At 50.9% G+C, this 19,215-nt stretch overlaps 2 protein-coding genes across 18 annotated transcripts in view; one reads left to right on the plus strand and one right to left on the minus strand.

Moving 5' to 3' along the window:
• Positions 1 to 3,049: 3,049 nt before the first annotated feature.
• Positions 3,050 to 9,692, plus strand: HNRNPAB (heterogeneous nuclear ribonucleoprotein A/B). Of its 3 annotated transcripts, none has more exons than XM_032158816.2 (8): positions 3,050 to 3,282; positions 3,354 to 3,588; positions 4,372 to 4,540; positions 5,262 to 5,420; positions 5,624 to 5,755; positions 7,838 to 7,955; positions 8,631 to 8,771; positions 9,060 to 9,692. In XM_032158816.2, exons 2-8 carry the CDS (start codon positions 3,380 to 3,382, stop codon positions 9,128 to 9,130), a joined length of 999 nt encoding a protein of 332 aa, XP_032014707.1. In that variant the 5' UTR covers positions 3,050 to 3,282; positions 3,354 to 3,379; the 3' UTR covers positions 9,131 to 9,692. The 3 variants fall into 3 exon arrangements, with proteins under 3 accessions (XP_032014707.1, XP_032014706.1, XP_032014708.1); XM_032158815.2 differs by having other exon boundaries at positions 3,357 to 3,588; XM_032158817.2 differs by lacking the exon at positions 8,631 to 8,771 and having other exon boundaries at positions 3,357 to 3,588.
• Positions 7,113 to 19,215, minus strand: part of PHYKPL (5-phosphohydroxy-L-lysine phospho-lyase) — a 24,781-nt gene continuing 12,678 nt past the window's right edge. For 3 of the 15 annotated variants that reach the window (XM_058440195.1, XM_058440190.1, XM_058440193.1), the window contains 6 exons: positions 14,331 to 14,396; positions 13,756 to 13,910; positions 13,283 to 13,372; positions 11,465 to 11,595; positions 10,380 to 10,460; positions 7,113 to 7,439 (listed from right to left, as the gene is read on the minus strand). In XM_058440195.1, coding sequence (XP_058296178.1) covers positions 10,411 to 10,460; positions 11,465 to 11,595; positions 13,283 to 13,372; positions 13,756 to 13,910; positions 14,331 to 14,396 — 492 coding nt within the window. In that variant the 3' untranslated portion in view covers positions 7,113 to 7,439; positions 10,380 to 10,410. Of the gene's footprint in view, positions 7,440 to 10,379; positions 10,461 to 11,464; positions 11,596 to 12,391; positions 12,508 to 13,282; positions 13,373 to 13,755; positions 13,911 to 14,330; positions 14,397 to 15,165; positions 15,339 to 17,507; positions 17,670 to 19,215 lie in introns of those variants that run through there. The other 12 variants (XM_032158810.2, XM_058440194.1, XM_032158805.2 and 9 more) reach the window with 10 other exon arrangements.

The following is a 19,215-nucleotide window of genomic DNA, read 5'->3' on the forward strand; positions in this document are numbered from 1 at the left end:
GCCCAGGCTGGTCTCAAACTCCTGGCCTCATGGGATTCTCCTGCCTTGGCTTCCCAAAGTGGTGGGATTACGGGCGTGAGCCACCATGCCCAGCTGAGCCTCAGAATAAATTAGATCTTTGATAGGAGACCTAATTTAGATCAAGGAACTTAGAAGCTCAGACACACCTTGTCCCACAGTAGCCAGGAGTCCTGGAAACAATCCCCAATGTGGAGTTGGACGTGTTGGTTTGGCGGCCACAGTTTTAGCTGTGGTTTCAGTATTCTTGTGTATAAAATATGGGTAACTGCACAAAACTATTTTGAAGCTCCAGTAAAGCAAGGTTGGTGAAAGCATTTTGCAAACTGCTAAGCGCTGTCCAAATGTTGTATCCTCAGACTTTACACGTCACTGAAAGTGTTTCTGAGTCGTGCTAAAGGAATCCCCGTGGAAGATTAAGGGAATTTATGCCTGCAGTAATGTCCTTGGGCTGCACCTACACTATTTGACTTTGAACTTAATTTCCTGAATTACCTTCACTGCTTGGGGAGCTGTGCCTATCATCTCCTGCAGGCCACAGCTCTGGCCCTCATTTCTGTGGGTTGGCAAGGGCTGGGGTGGAGGTGGGGTGAGCAGTTTGTTAGAGACTTCCCTGAAAGCCTTGCTGCCAGATCTCAGTGACATGAGTAAGGTCGTGTGGAAATATGTGACTTCCTGTTATGGAATTAGCCTGGGACAGTGAAGAGTGGCCTTGGGGTGAACCAGAGGGCACTTGCCCACCTGGGTGTGGGTATTCCAGCTCCACTTGATTGTTACCTTAGGGGAATGCAGTGCAGTGTGAGCTAAATCTTCAGACTTTCCTAGAGAAGTCTGAAGTCCATGCATTTTCATTTTTCATCCTCAGGGCAACTCCACTGCCTGGGTGGAGTTAGTGCCTGAGTTGGTTGTGGAGTTTTGGGCCGCTGCTCTTGACTTCAGTTTTCTCATTTAAAATCGGTGATCCACCTGAGGTCAGGAGTTCAAGACCAGCCTGATCAACATGGTAAAAATACAAAAATTAGCCAGGCATGGTGGAACACACCTGTAATCCCAGCTACTCAGGAGGCTGAGGCAGGAGAATCGCTGGAACCTGGGAGGTGGAGTTTGCTGTGAGCTGAGATGGCTCCACTGCACTCCAGCCTGGGCAACAGAGCGAGACCCCCGTCTCAAAAAAAAAAAAAAATTGGTGATCCAGCTGGGCAACATAGGGAGACCCTGTGTTTACAAAAAATTCGCTTGGCGTGGTGGCCACGCTTGTGGTTCCAGCTACTTGGGAGGCTGAGGCAGGAGGCTCAATTGAGCCCGGGAGGTTGAAGCTGCAGTAAGCCGTGATTGTGCCACTGGACTCTAGCCTGGGTTACAGAACAAAACCTTGTGTCAAAAAATAATAAAAATAAAATAAAATTGGTGACGGTACCACCTTACTTTGGTTGTTAAGATACAGAAAATAGAATGCCCAGCCCACCACACTGGTCCTGGCTGCAGGAATCCACTGGAAACGCTAGTTCCTTGTGTTCTGGGTTGCTATTTGGTAACCAGGTTGTAATCCTGCTTGCCTTGGGGCCCGCCACCCATATGATTAAAAGGAATAACGGTATTACCCAGGCCTTTAAAATGTTGTGGTCAAGGAGATATAAAGGGGTTTCGTGTATTAGGAAGACAACAACGCCCCACCCTGTCCTTTACCTCGTGAGTTCACGAGTGGTGTATTTGTTTTGTTTTGTTTTTGAGAAGTTGTCTTGCTCTTTCGCCCAGGCTGGAGTGCAGTGGAGCGATCTCGGCTCACTGCAAGCTCCGCCTCCCGGGTTCACGCCATTCTCCTGCCTCAGCCTCCCCGTAGCTGGGACTACAGGCGCCCACCACATTTTTAGTAGAGACGGGGTTTCACCATGTTCGCCAGAATGGTCTCGATCTCCTGACCTCGTGATCCGCCCACCTCGGCCTCCCAAAGTGCTGGGATTACAGGCGTGAGCCACCGCGCTCGGCCTCCGTATTTGTTTAAAAAGAAAAAAAAAAAAAAGGCCGGACGCAGTGGCTCACGCCTGTAATCCCAGCACTTTGGGAGGCCAAGGCGGGCGCATCACCTGAGGTCAGGATTTCAAGACCGGCATGGCCAACATGGTGAAACCCCGTCTCTACTAAAAAAACAAAAAAATTACCCGGGCGTGGTGGCGCATGCCTGAAATCTCAGCTACTCCGGAGGCTGAGACAGGAGAATCGCTTGAACCCGGGAGGCGGAGGTTGCGATGAGCCGAGATCGCGCCATTGCACTCCAGTCTGGGCGACAAGAGCAAGACGCCATCCAAAAAAACAAAAAACAAACAAACAAAAAAGGTAGAAAAAGAAAGACAAATGATTTAAAGGAAAAAATTTAAGTAAACAAAAGTACAAATGCGATGTCAATCGTTAAGGTGGTGCCAGGGGACCGAGGATCGGGGGACACCAAGGTCTCATCGTCCCTGCAGAGCATCTCTGGGGGAGGCGACGGACAGGGCGCGAGCACGGGGCTTGGAGGGCACCAAGGTCCAGGGGGACGGCACCAAGGTCCAGGGGGATGGCGGGTTCAGTCCCAATCCCTCCGACCCGTGTTAAGGGCCTTGGAGGACCCCACTTGCCCAACCTCGGAAGCCCGGGCTCTGCCACTTCCAGCCACGCTTCCTTGGGCTGCGAAACTTTCTCCAGCCCAGTTTCCTCTTTTGGGACATGGGGAGGCGGAGGCTGCCAATGCTGGGATGGAGTGCTCGAGAGCAAGAGACTAGGGGCCTCGACGAGCTTACAATCCGATTAGGCCCTCCCACCGATGTGCTGTAGCTGCCCGCCGCCCTGGACCCGGCGCCGTCCCGCCCGGCTTCGGGAGCCCTCCGTAGCGGCCGTACTCGCGCGCGTTCTAAAATGAGGACAAAGCCCGCCCAGGTCTAGAGCGCGCGCGCCGCCGTGGCCAATGGGACGCTGACGCTAGGTTGAGTGACAGACTGGAGCAGCCAATGAGAGTGCAGTTTGTTGCGAGGTGGCCCCCGGCTCCGGCATTATAAAGGGCGCCACGAGTCGGCATTGTCAGGCGGCGGCACCGCGCGGGAGGGAGCTTGCCCGTCGGTCGGCGGGTTCCCGTGCGGCGGCGGCCAAGGAGGAGGAGACACACTTGGAGCAGCTCCGTGGGCTGACTGAGGCGAGGCCTCAGCAGCGCGAGCTTGAGTGCGGCCGAGCCCGCGGCGCCTTCCCCTGCTGGTGGGGACGAACGGGCCCCGCGGCGTCATCGGCGGCGAGGTGAGCGGCGGCCGGCGGGCGGGACCTCTGGCGGGAGCCGGGCCGGCCTGACGCGCTGTCGCCGCTGGTAGCAGGAGCCGCCGCGTCTCGGCCTAGCATGTCGGAAGCGGGCGAGGAGCAGCCCATGGAGACGACGGGCGCCACCGAGAACGGACATGAGGCCGTCCCCGAAGGCGAGTCGCCGGCCGGGGCTGGCACGGGCGCCGCGGCGGGGGCTGGAGGCGCGACCGTGGCGCCCCCGAGCGGGAATCAGAACGGCGCCGAGGGCGACCAGATCAACGCCAGCAAGAACGAGGAGGACGCGGGGTAGGTGCGGCCGCGGGCGGACGGGGGCGCCGCCTTTGTTCCGGGGCCGCCTTTTGTTGGCGCCACGCGGCGGGGGGAGGGGCGGCGGCCTGGCCCGGGTCGGGGCTGGTGCGGCCCGCGGACTGTCGCCGCTGCGTTCGCGGGCCGGGCCTGGCGCTGCCACTCGCGCTGGAGTTTGCAGGAGTTTGTTGGGTCGACTTTGGCGCCGCCCCGGGGCCGCTCGCGCGCTGCCAGGGCCGGAGCCGGCGCGGGGGCGGGCAGATGGCCCGGAAGAGGGAAAGCTCTCGGACCCGGGGCCCGGCGGCGTCTCAGGCCGCGCCGGGGGCTGCGTGGGCGGAGTTGGCGCGAGCCGGGGCCCGGACCTCCCTCCTCCGCCTCTCCCGGGGGCGGAGTCACGGTCTGAACCCTGGGCGGGCTTGGCCCCCGGAAGCATCGAGTTCCTTGAAACGAGTTCTCGGGAGTTGGTGAAGACGCTGGCCCTTTGCTACATGGTTGTAGAACACATGAATTTCCAGTTGTGAGTGGTCAGGACCCATACCCCTGGTGAGGTGGTCCTTTCTTTGCTTCTCACAGCCTGGGGCTGCAGAGCCTTGTGAAGCCTCGTTAGGGTCCTGGTTGAGTTGAATTTGGAGGGTAGTGGAGATTTAACATCCTGGTAAGGTGCTCCTTGCAGACTCTAAGGGTAGCTGTAGACTTTGTGAGAACTTTACCAGGGCCAGTCCTTTCCAAAATCACAGCTTGCTTACAAGACTTGTTGCCATGTGTCTCACCCTACCATTTCAGAAAAATGTTCGTTGGTGGCCTGAGCTGGGATACTAGCAAAAAAGATTTAAAAGACTATTTTACTAAATTTGGAGAGGTCGTTGACTGTACAATAAAAATGGATCCCAACACTGGACGGTCAAGAGGGTTTGGGTTTATCCTGTTCAAAGATGCAGCCAGTGTGGAGAAGGTAAGCTGGGTACTGGATTTCAGCAGTCTCAGTGGAAACGATGTGAATTGTAAGAGGACACCTTGCTTACAGCATGACTAGTCTGTGTGGTCTGCGTGTGATTTGAGTGCTTTGGGCAAAACCCAAAGCCAGAGGTTATGTTCTGGTTTTTGAGGGGATGAAAATACAAATTAAGCTGGGAGTGAGTATCTGCTGGAGTGGTTCGGGAAGATTACAGTTGACCTTCATTACCTTTTATGTGCCTATTCTGGGTGCTGTGCTAAACATCTGGGAGGATTACAAGAGAGTCCAAGATTGGTATGATAGGCTTTTAGCCCCATTTTACAGGACAAAAACCAAAACCCTAAGGCTCAGAAATGTAAAGTAGAAGAGGTCACAGCTAGTAGGGGGTGGAGCGAGGATTCCTTCCCCTGCGGCCCATCTTCTGCCTATGCTCTGAGTCCCTGCTGCTTTGCTTCTGGAGATGGGCCTCACGCTGGGACTGCTTGGGCAGGAAGAGCATGATCAAAGGCTTAAGCATGAGGACTGTTTTCTAGGTGTCGAGGTAAACCAGCTGTACTTGAGGTTTGATGAAAATTGGGTTGGGAAGTTAAGCTGGGGTAGAATTTGGGGGAGGGGGTGAAACACGTTTGTATCTGTACTGGTGTCTTTATGGCTTAGAGAGAAGGGCCTTGTCTGGCTCATGCTGCTGAGTCAGCCTGACCCCTTTCTGTTGGAACAGGTCCTAGACCAGAAGGAGCACAGGCTGGATGGCCGTGTCATTGACCCTAAAAAGGCCATGGCTATGAAGAAGGACCCGGTGAAGAAAATCTTCGTTGGGGGTCTGAATCCTGAAGCCACTGAGGAAAAGATCAGGGAGTACTTTGGCGAGTTTGGGGAGGTGAGTGTAACTCTGGGAATAGCCCCTCAGCTGCCCCTAAGGCTGCCTTCTTTCTGGTCCTTGGTATCCCTGGCTGGCTAGACCCTCCCAGGCAGGGCTTATTTTTCACCCTCTGCCTTCAGTGGGGTCTTTTCTCCTGTGAGTCCCCTGTACGCTCTGGGGTAGGGAGGTATTGGGCCTGAGTTTGCCTATGCTTTTTGCAGATTGAGGCCATTGAACTGCCAATGGATCCAAAGTTGAACAAAAGACGAGGTTTTGTGTTTATCACCTTTAAAGAAGAAGAACCCGTGAAGAAGGTTCTGGAGAAAAAGTTCCATACTATCAGTGGAAGCAAGGTAAGGTGTCCCCAGCTCTGCTTGGCCTCCTGTGCTGCTGGAGAGCTGGCCCTTAGAGGGATGGGTTAGGGGTTGGGCCACATGCAGGAGCTCTCCAGGTTGGTTAGACCTTACTATTTCTCTGAAGCGTATGCTGCCCTGATTGGGGCAGTGTTCTGATCTTTGAAAGACTTCCCAGGCTGGGAGGACTACCAGTAAACAACACAGGATGTGAGGGAGGCAGGAGAAGGTGGCCTCTGTGAATACAGCAGGTTGAGTAGCCTCTTCAGCTCCTCATTTAAAGCTAGAGGTGACAGTTCTAGATTCTTGAGTCCAGGGGTATTGAAGCCTGCAGTTAAGGTCTCAGAAGATCCTAGAACTTCTGCAACTCACTGATTCTCCTTTGTGGTGAAGTTTTTCTTGCTCCAGAGCCTTTCTGCCTCCTTCAACCAAATCTTTGTCCACTTCCATCCACTTTGAGCACTTTTTTTTTTTTTTTTTTTGGCTTTGAGACAGGGTCTTGCTTTGTTGTCTAGGCTGGGGTGCGGTAACACAATCATGGCTCACTGCAACCTTGATCTCACGGGCACAAGGAATCCTCCCATCTCAGCCTCTAGAGTAGCTGGGACCACAGGCACGTACCACCATACCTGGCTCATGTTTTTTTAAAGCCTGGTCTCACCATGTTGCCTGGGCTCAAGCCATCCTCTGCCTCGGCCTTGTAAAGTGTTGGGATTACAGGCATGAACTGCCTCACTCGGTCTTCTGGGCACCTCTTTAAGTCAACCCTAAACCCAGGCAAAAATCCTTCCAAAGATCTCCCAGGGTCCTGGCCAGCTTAAATCCAGGGTCAGTTGTGCTTTCAAATGAGTGGATTCATGTGCAGAGAGGTGTAGCTCTTCCCCTCCTGAACTCTGGTCAGGGAAAGGGTAGTTCAGGCTTCAAGTTGGCAGTTGGGAGTTGAGGGTGCGGCCTGCAGTGGCAGGGTGTGGCAGGCTCTGTTTCTGAGCAGGAGTTGGCAGCCAGATAAGGTGGGACAGGTGGAGCTCCTGGAAGTCTCTATCCTGGCTGGGAGTTGGGGAAGATTGGATTAGGACAGTCTTAAATTTTCTATAAAATGGCAGTCTTTGAGGCAGTTAGGGGAGGCAGTGGTTGTTACTCCAGTGACAGTGATAAAGAGGCCTTTTTCTCTCTATGTGCCATAATGGGAAATGGGTGGGAAGAGCCTCTAAGGCAGAGTTTAAGTGAAACTACTGGTAGTGAGTCTTAGGAGTAAGTATATTTAGTTGGTTGTATTCAGTATTTTTAATTCAGTAGAACAGAATATATCAGATTGCATTATTTTAATTTGCCAATTAAAAGTATGACTGGGACACTGTAAAATGTACTATTTTTAATGGGGGTGCGTGTCAGGATTTTCTTTAGAAATACACTGGTCTGGTCTAATTTATTTAAGCAGGAGCACTTGAAAGTACCCCACCCTCCCCCATTCCACCCCCAGTGGACAAAAAGGAAATTGACTGACTTGAGGGGATGCAGACATCTGGGTTATCCCAACAGACCAGTGGTTAGGAGGAGGGGGTGGGTAGCATTATGGCCTCAGGCAGGCCCCCCCACCCTGAGCCTCTGAAAGCTGACTTTATCTGTAAGAGGGAGGTCAGGCTCGCCTTCTCAATAGCGTGTATTTGGATGAGATGAGTTTCTTCTGTAAAGAGAAAAAGGTGTTAAAACCTCATTGTCTAAGGTCCCTCAACTGAGAAGTCTTGTCTGACCCTCTAGCCCAGTAGGACTAAGGTGTGGTGCCTGCTCCCAGCCTGTCCTCTGCTCCCCTCGGCTGCAGTTGGCCCAGTTGCCTGCCTCCATTAGACATGGAGTTGCCCTGGGGCTGAGATGCCCATCTCAAGTGCATTCTGTGGGAAGGGTTCTCTGCTGGAAGCCCCTTGGTTTTAGTTGGGATTCCATGAGCTTTAGCTAAAAGGTGGCCTCCCATACGAGCATATTTTGTTTCTGAGCAAATGGACCTGATCCACCATGTGATGTTTGTCGCAGTGAAGGTCTTTGGGCAGTCACTACTGGCCTGACCACTGTCCTCTTGGCTTTTAGTGTGAGATCAAGGTGGCCCAGCCCAAAGAAGTCTATCAGCAGCAGCAGTATGGCTCTGGGGGCCGAGGAAACCGCAACCGAGGGAACCGAGGCAGCGGAGGTGGAGGAGGAGGTGGAGGTGAGTGGAACCTGAAGATTGGTCCTGTTTCCCTACCTACATGGAGCCTTCCAAGCCTGTCTTGGGGCTCCCTCTGGTGCTGTGCAGCAGGGGTGGGCAGATTGTGTGAGGTGGGGGATGAACAGGAATAGGAATGGCTCTGGGTCAGGGCTGTATGCTTGAGGCTGTTGGCCTGCTGCTGCCCCTTGGAATGGCTTGGGTGCCCAGGGCAGAGATTTGTGTTACACTCTGGGGGAGGGGACGTGATAGGTGTTTTGGCTTTGTGGATGTCCTGAGTCTGGTACACCTGTGAGCAGGTAGGCAGAAGGGTGGGTAGGGCAGAGCTGTGCCAGGCATTTATCCCCTTCCATCCCAGGCCCCTCTGACTCCAAAGCCTGAAGTGCATCTTTTTAAAGGCCAAGCTGCCAAGGAGAGTGGGAGTGATCAGAGAGTGACTGAGTGAGTGAGCTGCCTTGTTTGCCCCAAGTAAAGTTAGCATCCTGGTCTCTGATCCTCTGCTTGGGTCTCTCAGATGCAGGGTTGGGCCCAGGGCCCTATACACCAGAACAGCAGCCCCTTGGCTTCTGCCTGAGTTGCCACAGTAACCCTGCCACCCCAAAGGGCAGGATTTCCTCCATCCTAGCTCCTGCGTATGCTAAATGGTCCACGGGCCCCTGTGCCCTGCTCCCCCCACAGGTCAGAGTCAGAGTTGGAATCAGGGCTACGGCAACTACTGGAACCAGGGCTACGGCTACCAGCAGGGCTACGGGCCTGGCTATGGCGGCTACGACTACTCGCCCTATGGCTATTACGGCTACGGCCCCGGCTACGACTACAGTAAGTAGGAGAGAGGGAGGCCCCATCCGCTCACCCCACCCCCCTCCAGGGGAGGCAGGACAGACAGTGTAGGAGCCACTGGCAGCAGGGGCTTTGGAGTCAGACAGGCCTGGCTCAGCCATGGGAGCTACTCGATTTTGAGCCTTAGACTTCGGGGTCTTAGTAAAATGAGGAAGGCAGTCTCTGCTGTCACAGGGCTGGTGAGGATCCTGTGAAGATGCATATCAAGCGTGTGGCACAGGGCAAATGCTTGTAAATAGTAGCTGCTATGGTTGTTCTCGTCCCTAGGTCAGGGTAGTACAAACTACGGCAAGAGCCAGCGACGTGGTGGCCATCAGAATAACTACAAGCCATACTGAGGCGGCAGCAGGAGCGACCAACTGACCGCACACATGCTTTGTTTGTTTGGATATGGAGTGAACACAATTATGTACCAAATTTAACTTGGCAAACTTTCTATGGCCTGTCCCATGTGCATCTTATTTAAAATTTCCCCCATGGAAATCACTCTCCTGTTTACTATTTCCAGAGCTCTAGTTGTTTAGGCAGCGTGTGGTGTCTGAGAGGCTAGAGTGCCATCATGGGCTGATTTTTATTACCAGGTCCCCCAGAACCAGGTGGGAGGCTCTGCTTCTGGCTGCTGCTCTGCAGCCTGGACCTGTGGACCCTGGTTGTAAAGAGTAAATTGTATCTTAGGAAACCGGTGTCACCTTTTTTTCACCTTTTAATTTTATATTATTTGTGTCATACATTTCCTGTAACGGAAGTGTTAATTTTACTGTACTTTTTGGTACCTTTTGGGAATCTAATGTATTGTAAGGTATTTTACACGTGTCCTGATTTTGCCACAACCTGGATATTGAAGCTATCCAAGCTTTTGAAATAAAATTAAAAAACCCCCAAGCCTGGGTGAGTGTGGGATATGCTGTGTGAGACCTCTTGCACAGGGTGGCGGGGGGGGGTGTGGCGGCAGGTGCCCTGGACTTGGGGCTTCCTCCAGCTGCAGGCCCAGTTGTGGGGGTGTCCTTTAAGGACTGCCCTGCCTAGGACTGAGCCCCCTTTAAAGAAAGGAATGAGAGGCCTGTGGGGAGTAAGGATGGGGCAGTGATGAGGGCTTATATCCCCAGCAGGCATGTCCCCTCCTGGGACACCTTGGAACCTTCTTGGCTGATGAATGACAATGGGATTCTTTACACACTAGGGCAGTGCCAGGGCCATCTGAACTGGGGCACAGCCGTGCCCCTGCTGGCTGGTGAGGAAGAGCCTGCTCTGGCGGGGGCTGCTTATTGGCTGGATTGGAGCCCAACTCCAGGTCTGGTATTTAGGGCGTAAGACCAGGTGGTCACAAGAGGCAAGGGTGGGTTGGGGTTCCACGTGGATACAGCCCCATAGGTTTCAAGGGAGGACACAGCTGTTCCTGCCATCAAGTGCAAGCTAAGCACTGGAGAATTTCCAGTGTTGAAGAAACCAACCTTTGGGAAGGAGCATCAGTCAGAACAAAAAAATGTCTTAAAAAAAAAAAAAAGGCTCAGCTTGCTGAGGCTGCTTGCTGCTGTTGGTAAGGAACCCGCGCTGCATCTTCAAGAGCAAGAAGCAAGGCCCACTCACCTGGGGTACACTTAGGCAGAGCAGGGCTGGCTTAGGGCTGGAGCCTCAGCGTCTCACAACTTCTCACCTTCTCTTCCATGTCTGAAAAAGACCACAAAGCGACACCGACTCAGTCACCTTTCTCTGCTGAAGATGCCCTGTTGACTTCAGTGTCCAAACTGGAGGACAGTTTAAAGATTGGGCCCTCTGGCTATCCACACCCATGTCCCATTCCCCAAAGGGGTGGCAGCAGTTTCCTGAAAAACAGAAAGCCAGCCCTCAGTTCTCCTGAGATGTGTAGGCTCTGTCCAGGATCCCTAAGCCTGTTCTGTGGCCAGCCTTTGCTCCCCACACACACTCCTATTCATCACATCCCTTCCACTTGCAATTTGTGTCTAGCAGGGATGGGCCTCCCCCAGCTCCAGAGCCCTGGGATTAAGCACGCCTGTGGGTAGCAGTGATCACCCAGAGGTAGGAAGGCACAGGTTGCTTGGCTGGCAGCTCTGATCTCTACTGTGAGATGCAACTGTGCCTATTTAGGGTCTCACTGAGCTGTAAATGGCAACACAGCCATGAGATTTCCTTGTAAATCGATTTAGGGGGGACCCTGGGTTGACCACGACCATCCTAGGTGATGGGGAATGTGGGGTGGAGTTTTCATTTTGCATTCAGTCTGTCCTCAGTGGTACAAATCTTTTAGCCACCCAGCAGCCTCGTGTGACCTGCCTCATGTACAGAATGAAACTCCTGCCATCTCTACATCCTAGGCTGGCAGTAATGGGGTCTCAACTCCCACTGTAGTTCTTATGGCCTGTTTCTCAGGCCCAGTACTGCTTTGTCCTGCATACATCTGATACCTGCTCAGGCAGGCTGGGTGGTGGCTCACCTCCCACCTCTTGACAGCCCAGGAAGCTCTCTTAGGCACAGGCAGGAATAGGAGCTGATTGGGCCATGAAAGACCCTCTCTGTTGCTCCCTACGCTGTCCAGAGGACATGTGCCTCTGCTCTTGGACTCCTGTCCCCTCCCTGTTCCATGCTAGGAGACTCTAGTTGCTGGCTTCAGGCTGAGTTCTAGAGACATGGCCAAGCTCAGGCTTCAAGCTCACCAGTCAGAATGGCATCCAGCTTTGCCACCACCTGCCGTGCATTGTCCAGGCTGAAGCACATTGGGGGCTTAAACTTCAGGATGTTCCTCCCAGGACCATCAGTGCTCAGCAAAACGTAGTTCTCCTTCAGCCTGTGAGGACAGGACACCCCTTCACATGGCCTTCAAGGCCTTCCTCAGCCTGGCCTTGGCCTCATGTCCAGTGCTCCAGCCACACTGTCCTCAGAGCCTTCCATGGGCCAGTTCCTGCCAGGTCACTTTACTGGTCACCTCTGCCAAAGTCCTGTGCATCTGGCCCACAGCAGCCTGCTTGGAGTGTACTGTACCTGGCCCTGGGCCTTCTGCCCTGCAGAACAGGCGCCTTGCCTCACCTAACCCTGGAGCCACAGTCCAAGCCAAGAACGAATGGCCACAGGGAAACACCAGGCTGCAAGAGTCGCCTGCCTTCTCCGCTTTTCTGTGTGGTTTACATGATGTATATTGTTTGCTTATATAAAGAATGTCCAACATTGCAGTTGGTGTAATGAGCTCCACATGCCCCTCACCAGCTTCAGGAATCTTTCTGCCCTGTCTTCCAGGTTATCTTACAATTCCAGTTTAAAATTTCCAATTATTCTTAGGAAGATGGCTTTATCTTAACATCATTTGTAGCTAATAATCACTTTCGAGTCCACAGTCTAACCTCATCTCTGAGATGAGGGTCTGCATGACTGTGTTTCTATTCTTTGATCTCATTCTTTTGTAAACCTTTGTTATTTTTACTTCTTGGGGGCGAGGAGTCTGCCTTCTGGTTTCATTTTCCTATCCCAGTCTTTCTGGCACTGACCATGGCCATGCCACAAAGAACAGGGCTTGGACCTTGGAGTCAGACGGCCCTGGGGCCAGATCTAGCTCTTGCCACCTAGCAGGGTGACTGCAGGTGACTTACCCATTTCCTCACTGAACTGGAAAAGCACCCCCAGGGTATCGTGAGATGAAAGAGCGGGCTGGACTTGGGATCTGTTTCCTTCCATGCCACCCGACCATTCCGAATCCCTGAGGCTCCTGGGAGGGGGGTAGGAGTAAGCTGGGGGTGTGACTGACAGCAGAGAAGGCAGGGACTAGGAAAGGCCAAGTTCAAACACAGCACAGATTTACATCAATACCATGCATGTCTCACAATTTGAATAAGGACACATCAAATACCAGAAGAGCTTTCCATGGTGGGGGTGGGGGAAGGGGTAGGCCTGGGGAATGGAGATAAAAGGGAATAATAATTAAACTAGAAGGAGAAGAAGTCCTGAGGCCTTGGGGTCCAAGTGAAAGGACAAGCAAACCAGGGCAGTGGGACCGGTGGAATCAGTTCTGAGACACCCCCGACCCAGCTTAGGAGCAGGAGTCTTGTCCATCCCAACCACCTGTTGTGCGGCATGGGAACCCTGAGTCTAGTGCTGCCACAGTTCCCTGGTGTGAATAGAGAAGGTGTTTCCCTTCTCCAGATCAAGGTGGCATTAGGGGTTCCTGGGTCTGAGTGCCCTGCTAGCTTGGGCATTCTAGGCAGAGGTGCTGCTCTGGTCTGGGAACAGCCTGTGTCTCATCTGCAGCCTTTGTAGTCAGGCACTGGGTACAGAACTGTTAACACCACTTATCTCTGTCCACAGCTGATAGGATCAGCTGTCCCCCCACACCCGCCCCCACCCGCTGGCCCCAGCCCTCTTTCAGTCAAGTCTGTGGCCCAGAGTACCGGGGGTACAGATGAGGCTCCTTTCCACTGGCCCTGCAAAGAGGCACCTGTGGTGTCTCTTACTCCAGGAAGCAACTTGTTTCAAGAAGAAAATACCTTGATACCAAGTAGGCAGCCTCTTCAGTTGCTGGTGTCCTTGTGGCCTCATCTTTGATCAGATCCACACCAATGAAGAGCCCAACACCCCTGCAAGGGAAGGTGACGACATCTCAGGAGGCCTCAGGGGCCAGGGTGCTGGCCTCAGCCTCTGGGCTCCTACCTGTGCCTCCTGGGGAAGCGGAACGCAGGAGGCACCTTCAGGACGTGGTGAGAATAGTTTCAGGGAATAACTGGGCTGGGAGGGATCTTTGGTGTGGACAGAGGAGAGAGGCTCAGGGGTAGCTAGGGGTCAGGTCATGTCCTGGCTTTCTCCTCCCCAGGAGTGCCATTGTGGGAAGTAGCACCTCTCAGTGTCTCAGTTCCTCGAGAGCGGACATAACCCCACCATCCCAGGTTGTTAGGAGGTGAAGAAAATGGTACCACACTGGGCCCTGGCAGGTGGGTGGTGACTGCTGCCCCCAGAGCCTCACCTGACATCCCCAACGATGGGATGTTTGATTTTTTGCTGCCCGAGGAGCTCCATCAGGAAGCTGCCTACGCTGGTGGCATGAGCCTGGAGCTGCTCCTTCTCCAAGACATTCAGGACAGCCAGCCCCACAGCGCAGGACACTGGGCTGCCCCCAAACTGAGCCAGGGACAAAGAACATGTCAGATGCCCTGGCAGAGTGGGCCATGCCCCAGAGTGAGGGTGAGGCAGAAGAACTGCCACACGTGTTCCAAGGCCAGTGGCAAGAGCACAGGCCCCAAACCCCTTAGGGCGCACAGTCCTCAGCAGTAGTAAATGGGGTTCAACATGGGCTTTCCAGGGGCTAATGTGACTGCAACCCAGGTCAGGTATCCCTGAAGTATAGTAGGAGTCCCTAGAAGATGCAGAATTAGAGGAGAGGGTGTCCTGTTTGTTCCCATAGAGCTAATCTTTACCGAGAGGCTTTAAGGCCCCATCTCCTGGGCCCAGACCCAGAGGACTGGATTAGGCACTTCCTCCTTCACGGAGAGTCAGCACAGCATGCCAAGGCCCACCCAGGAAAAGCCACTTAGCACACACCTGGAGGGCTTTGGCTCCTTTTCCTTGCCCACCCTGTCCTGGTCCTGCAGGTATCTGAGGGGAGACCTGTGTTTTAGAGGATCACGAGCAAGGTGTCTCCTGCAGACCATGTTTTTTGTTTCGTTTTTAAACTACATCTTTAAAAACATCAGCTTTATTGAGGTATAATTTACATATAAACTATGTTTAAAGTATAAAGTTCAATGTGAGGTGACAAACGTATGTACCTGTGTAACCTCCCTCGCAGTGAAGTTACAGAACATTTTCATCACTTCCTTGTGCAACCATCCCGCTACTACTGGACCCAGGCAATCACTGATCTGCTTTCTATTACTATGAGATGGCTACAGGGGGCTTTGAAAGGCTGTGACATATTCCTGGGAATCTAGAAGGCCATTCATATGCATAGGGATGTGCTCATGCCCAGTGCTGTGTGCATGCTCAGGAAAGATCTAGAAAGCCCTAAGCTCTCACCACTGGCTACCTTGAGGCTCTGCAGAATGAGGAAGTAAAGTCTAAGGCAGTTATAAACTCTTGGCTGACTTACGGGTTCCGGGCAATTAAGGAGATCTAATGGTTAGAGGACCACTAAGCTAATCAAGCAGAGACTATAGTGGCCACACATGACAAAGCACACAACTTTACATAATTAGTTCAGAAAAGGCACTAAACAAGAAAAAGGAACCACCATGGGGAGGGAGGAGAATATGATTTCCACAGTTGCCACATTATATTACTTAAAATGTCCAGCTTTTAACAAAATTCTGAAACATGCAAAGAAACATGGCCCAGACACAGGGGAGGAAAAAAAGCAATCAATGCAAACTGCCCCGGAGGAAGCTGACACTGACCTTATTGGATAAAGACTTTAAATCAGATGTTACAAATATGTTAACTCGGTGCAGTGGCTCATGCCTGTAATCCCAGCACTTTGAGTGGCCAAGATGGGTGGGTTGCCTAAGGTGAGGAGTTCGAGACCAGCCTGGGCAGCATGGTGAAACCCCATCTCTACAAAAAATAAAAATAGCCAGGCGTGGTGGCACATGTGTGTACTCCCAGCTGCTTGGGGGGTGAGGCAGGAGGATCACTTGAGCTCCAGAGGTTGAAGCTGCAGTGAGCCAAGACTCCAGCCTGGGCGACATAGTGAGATCCCGTATCCAAACAAGCAAACAGAAACAACCCCCAAAACCAAGTATGTTAAGAGAACTAGAGGAAACTATACCTAAAAAATTGAAAGCAAAGCATGAAAATGATGTCTTACCAAAACACAGTCTAATGATAGATACATTATGAAAAATCAAACAGAAAATTTGAAGTTGATAAGCACAATAAATGAAATGAAGCATTTACTAGAGAGGCTCAACAGATTGTTTGTTTTGAGACAGTCTCGCTGTCACCCAGGATGGAGTGCAGTGGTGCGATCTCAGCTCACTGCAGCTGCCTTCTCCCAGGTTCAGGTGATTCTTGTGCTTCAGCCTCCCAAGTAGCTGGGACTATAGGTGCGCGCCACCACATCTGACTAATTTTTGTATTTTGAGTAGAGACGGAGTTTCACCGTGTTGGCCAGGCTGGTCTTAAACCCCTGACCTCAAGTGATCCACCCACCTCAGCCTCCGAAAGTGCTAGAAAATTACAGGCGTCAGCCACCGCGCCTGGCAACAGCAGATTTAAGCTGGCAGATAAAAGTATCAGTGAAAAAAAAAATGTCAGCCGGGCGCAGTGACTGAGGCCTGTAATCCTGACACTTTGGGAGGCTGAGGCGGGTGGATCACGAGGTCAGGAGATCGAGACTATCCTGGCTAACATGGTGAAACCCCATCTGTACTAAAAATACAAAAAATTAGCCGGGCGTGGTAGCACGCCTGTAATCCCAGCTACTCGGGAGGCTGAGGCAGTAGAATGGCGTGAACCTGGGAGGCGGAGCTTGCAGTGAGCAGAGATCGCGCCACTGCACTCCAGCCTGGGCGACAGAGTGAGACTCTTGTCTCAGGAAAAAAAAAAAAAAAAAAGTCAATTGAGATTGTCCAGTCTGAAGACCAGAAAGAAAAAGGAATAAAGAAAAACAGACTCATATAGACCCAAGGACACAAGCATACCAACATATGCAAATGAGTGTCCCAGAAGGAGAAGGAGCAGAATATGAAAACTTTAAAAACCCTATATAACTTGCAGTGAATTAAATGTTTGTGTCTCCCCCAATTCATGTGTTGAAATCCTAACCTCCAATGTGATGGTATTAAGAGGTGGGGCCTTTAGGGTTATTAGGTCACAAAAATAGAGCCTTCATGAATGCAAATACGGTTTTCTAAAAGGGGTCCCAGAGAGCTCTCACCCTTTCGACAATATGAGGGTACAGCGAGAAGTTGGCTGTTTGCAACCTGGAAGAGGACTCTCACCAGAACCCCAACCATGCTGGTACCCTGATCTTAGATTTGCAGCTTTCAGAACAGTGAGAAATCTGTTTATAAACCACCCAGTCTATGGTATTTTGTTATAGTTATAGCATCTTGAACTCACTAAAACATAACTTTTAAAGAAGTTAAAGCAGCAGTTAAATATCTTCCCACAAAACACAAGGCCCAGATGGCTTTATAGGTGAGTTTTTACCTTCAAAGGATAGATCATCCCAATTTTATGTAAAAGAAAAAGAAGAAATATTTCCCAATTCATTCTATAAGGTTAGTAGGACCCAGTTACCAAAACTCAAAGTATAAGAAAAAAATTTGAGCCAACATTTTACTCCTGAAAATAGAGGCCAAATTCATAAACAAAATATATATATATAGTAAAAATCTAGAACAAATATCATCCTAAGTGGACAAATAAGCATTCCCATAAACTGGACAAGTACAAGGCAAGCATTGTCACTGCCTGTATTCAACTATCTGCTGGAAGTCTCTCACCCAGTATAATATGACAGCTACCATTATTTGGAGATGATATAATTGTTTACATAGACAAAAGCAACCAAAAAAAGTCTGCCTATGAATTATTAGAAATAATAGAGTTTAGCAAGGGGATAGATGTAAGATTAGTATAGGAAAGTATTTTATACATCAGCTGCAAACAATAGCTATATAAAGACATCACCATTCATGATAAAACTATCAAATATCTAGGACTAAATCTAATGATGTGCAAGATCTTTATAGGCAAAATTATAAAACATAAATATACCATATTCATGGATAGCAAAAGGAATATTGTAAAGAAATCAGTTCTCCACGGCCTGGTGTGGTGGCTCACGCCTGTAATCCCAGCATGTTGGAAGGCTGAGGTGGGTGGATCACGAGGTCAGGAGATGGAGACCATCCTGGCTAAGACAGTGAAATCCCGTCTCTACAAAAAGTACAAAAAAACAAGCCAGGCATGGTGGTGGGCGCCTGTAATCCCAGCTACTCAGGAGGCTGAGGCAGGAGAATCGCTTGAATCTGGGAGGCAGAGGTTGCAGTGAGCTGAGATCGTGCTACTGCACTCCAGCCTGGGTGACAGAACGAGACTCCGTCTCAAAAAAAAAAAAAAAAAAAGTAAAGGAGAACACTGTAGTATGACGTGCACAAAGGATGTAATTGGATTTCTGATTCACATCGTGTACAAAAAAAAACTCCAGATGGATTAGGGACCTATATGTCAAAACAAAATGTTAAAGGACTTAAGAGGAAACATAAATGAATATATTTTATAACTTGGAGTAGGGAGAGATATATGAAAAACTCTGTCTATAAAACAAAATGATAGAGTTGACTGTTAAAATTTAAAACTTTATAAATATGTAAAGGGAGTGAAGACAGGTTATAAACTGGATGAACATATTCACAAATACACAGTAGACAAGGGATTAGCATCAAAAATATAGGTATGTATGTGTTGGTATACACACACAAACACACACACACATACAAACAGACACAAAACTCCCACAAATAAAATTAAGCACTGGTAACTCAATAAAAAAATAGGCCACAACGCCCAGCTAATTTTTTGTATTTTTAGTAGAGATGGGGTTTCACTGTGTTAGCCAGGATGGTCTCGATCTCCTGACCTCGTGATCCGCCTGCCTCAGCCTCCCAAAGTGCTGAGATTACAGGCATGAGCCACCGCGCCCGACCACAAATAGGCCTTTCATTGAAGAGCAAACAAATGGTCAATAAACATATGAAGAGATACTTCATGTAAATTCTGAAATCAGGGAACAGCATATCAAGACCACACAAGCTACTGTTTTACGCTCCACTTGACTGGCAAAAATTAAAAGGCACTGAAGAAGATATAGGCCGGGTGCAGTGGCTCATGCCTGTAATCCCAGCATTTTGGGAGGCCAAGGTGGGCTGATTGCTTGAGCTCAGGAGTTTGAGACCAGCCTGGGCAACATGGTGAAACTCCATCTGTACCAAAAATACAAAAGATTAGCTGGGCATGGTGGCATGCACCGGTGGTCCCAGCTACTCGGGAGGCTGAAGTGGGAGGATCACTTGAGTTCTGGAAGTAAAGGCTGCAGTGAGCTGAGATTGCCTCACCGCACTCCAGCCTGGCTGACAGAGTGAGACCCCGTTTCAAAAAAAAAAAAAAGAATGCCAGACGCAGTGGCTCATGCCTGTAATCCCAGCGCTTTGGGAGGCTGAGGCAGGCAGATTACCTGAGGTCAGGAGTTCAAGAGCAGCCTGACCAACATGGAGAAACCCCATCTCTACTAAAAACACAAAATTACCCAGGTGTGGTGGCACATGCCTGTAATCCCAGCTACTAGGGAGGTTGAGGCAGGAGAGTTGCTTGAACCCGGGAGGCAGAGGTTGTGGTGAGCCGAGATGGTGCCACAGCACTCCAGCCTGGGCAACAAGAGCAAAACTCCATCTCAAAAAAAAAAAAAAAAAAAAAAAAAAAAAAA

Source organism: Hylobates moloch, unplaced genomic scaffold, assembly GCF_009828535.3.
Source record: "Hylobates moloch isolate HMO894 unplaced genomic scaffold, HMol_V3 SCAFFOLD_6, whole genome shotgun sequence".
Lineage (NCBI taxonomy): Eukaryota > Metazoa > Chordata > Mammalia > Primates > Hylobatidae > Hylobates > Hylobates moloch.